Source organism: Mandrillus leucophaeus, unplaced genomic scaffold, assembly GCF_000951045.1.
Source record: "Mandrillus leucophaeus isolate KB7577 unplaced genomic scaffold, Mleu.le_1.0 Scaffold698, whole genome shotgun sequence".
In the NCBI taxonomy this organism is placed as follows: domain Eukaryota; kingdom Metazoa; phylum Chordata; class Mammalia; order Primates; family Cercopithecidae; genus Mandrillus; species Mandrillus leucophaeus.
In genome coordinates, this window is record NW_012107563.1 from 1,040,475 (window position 1) to 1,042,746 (window position 2,272).

At 39.1% G+C, this 2,272-nt stretch overlaps 1 protein-coding gene across 2 annotated transcripts in view; it reads left to right on the plus strand.

Moving 5' to 3' along the window:
• Positions 1–2,272, plus strand: part of CNKSR3 (CNKSR family member 3) — a 127,307-nt gene that overhangs the window by 93,215 nt on the left and 31,820 nt on the right. For both annotated transcript variants that reach the window (XM_011964380.1, XM_011964381.1), the window contains exons 8-9: positions 1,543–1,611; positions 1,872–2,018. In XM_011964380.1, coding sequence (XP_011819770.1) covers positions 1,543–1,611; positions 1,872–2,018 — 216 coding nt within the window. The remainder of the gene's footprint in view (positions 1–1,542; positions 1,612–1,871; positions 2,019–2,272) is intronic.

Below are 2,272 nucleotides of genomic sequence, written 5' to 3' on the forward strand. Positions count from 1 at the left end.
CCTCAGAGGCAGAGGTTACTGTGGGCCGAGGTTGCACCACTGTACTTCAGCCCGGGCGACTGAGCATGAGTTAGTCTCAAAAAAAAAAAAAAAAAAAAAACCCAGAAAAAAAACCCCAGAAACTTGAGATGAACATAGGCTGGTCTCTCAGGTGAGCACTGCGGGGTACGATAGGAGTTTAAATGTTTTCACAAATAACTGTCACAGTTACCAGGGCCTTGTATGGACCTAGATAAAATCAAAGGGAATATTTCTACAGTTTAGGGCTGCTTGTTAATTTCCCGTTGAGCCTGCCACAACAATTTAGAGAAACTTCAGCCAGTGTGTCTTGGGTCTTGCTATCCCTCTCCCCGTGTTCAAAAGTGCTGTTTTTTGGATAGCTGGAAATTGTTTGAAGATTCAGCCAGTGATGTAAGTTAGAAAATTAAATACTCTGTTCTAGATAAGGTTTGATTAGAATTTGAAATCCAAGGTTTGTCCTTTCTTCTTCTCTTAGTCATATGTGAGATACCTTCAACATAGGAGTTCTAGGTGGCTTATATGAACAAGAACACCGTGAGCAAAATATTTGACAAATGGATTATATCCCTTTATATATATTTTTGTTGCAGCAATGGTAAATTAATAACCAGGCATTATTTGAAGGAAAAAAAGTTCGGGTTTTGTTTTGACACTGAAAACTCATTTTTGAATGTAATCTGAAAATGAAAAGAAAACTAAATTCATTTTCTTTAAAGCAATTTCTATTCCCACCAACTTTCTATTTTAGCAGCATTGCAATAAAATGGAAAAGTAGAATAAGAACGACATTTAGTTTTAATAAGGAAACGAGATGACAGAGTTACAAGGATGATTTTCCGTGTTGAACAGTTGGTCAGCTTTTATGGGATTAATTTTGATAAGGATATGTGTAAGAATTTTTTAGTGAGCCAATAGCTTCTATCAGCCAATCATTTTGACAGTATGTCCAGGTTGGGCGCAGTGGCTCACGCCTGTAATCCCAGCACTTTGGGAGGCTGAGGCAGGCAGATCACCTGAGGTTGGGAGTCTGAGACCAGCCTGGCCAACATGGTGAAACGTCATCTCTACTAAAAAATTAGCTGGGCGTGGTGGCAGGTGCCTGTAATCCCAGCTACTTGAGAGGCTGAGGTTGGGAGATCTGCTTGAACCCAAGAAGCGGAAGTTGCAGTGAGCTGAGATCCACCATTGCCTTCCAGCCTGGGTGACAGAGTGAGACTTTGTCTTAAAAGCAAAACAAAACAAAAGACAGTATGTCCAGTCTCTTCCCGATAGATTAGATGAACCTGGCTATTCTAACAGACAAATTATCAGTTATAACAGACACTAATAAAATGGATAACACAGGATTCACGGGGAAGGTCCTATAGACTGTGTAGTCTCGGGGAAATAAAGTGCATTGTTTATTTTTCCTGAGAAAATGTTATTTCAGTTGCCAATTGTCTACAGAAGAAAGAAGAAATAAAAGCAGAAAGAAATAGAGGGTTTAAAAAAATTAAGGCAGGTTATTTTGTTTCTGTACAGTCTCCTGCAGACAGATCTCAGAAGATTCATGCTGGTGATGAAGTCATTCAAGTTAATCAGCAAACTGTGGTGAGTTTGTTTATTGAGACTCAATTTTCCTCCTTAGAACTTTTAATTAAATCTAAAACCGTTCTGTTTAAAGTTTTAAAATTTTCTGCTGACATCCCATTTTTCATTATTTTAGGTTGTGCTAACATGAACATACTTGTGCCTGCCTATTTTGTTTCTATGTATTTGCTCACAACTCAGATTGCCTCGAGATAAATTCATAGGTTCAGTTTTTCATTATTCATGAGCAAGTCCTCCCTCTCCATTTTCTTTATTTGAAGGTGGGATGGCAGCTGAAAAATCTGGTGAAGAAATTGAGAGAGAATCCCACAGGAGTTGTGTTACTGCTTAAGAAGCGCCCCACTGGGTCTTTCAACTTTACTCCTGCTCCCTTGAAAAACCTACGGTGGAAGCCACCTCTTGTGCAGGTATCTGGGATTGACTATAAGCCTCTGTCTAGCATCAGCACCTGAACAATGTCGAGTATCTCATTGGTCTCCAAACAAAAAGAGATAGAAATTTGAAGGTGATTGATTGGTTTCAGGAGTTTGTATGTAATTATCCTATAATCCTGCCTATGTGAAAATATAAATTCTAGATCTACATGGAACAGTATAGTAGCCAGTAACCATATATGACTATTTAAAGAATGAGGCCAGGCGCGGTGGCTCACGCCTGTAAT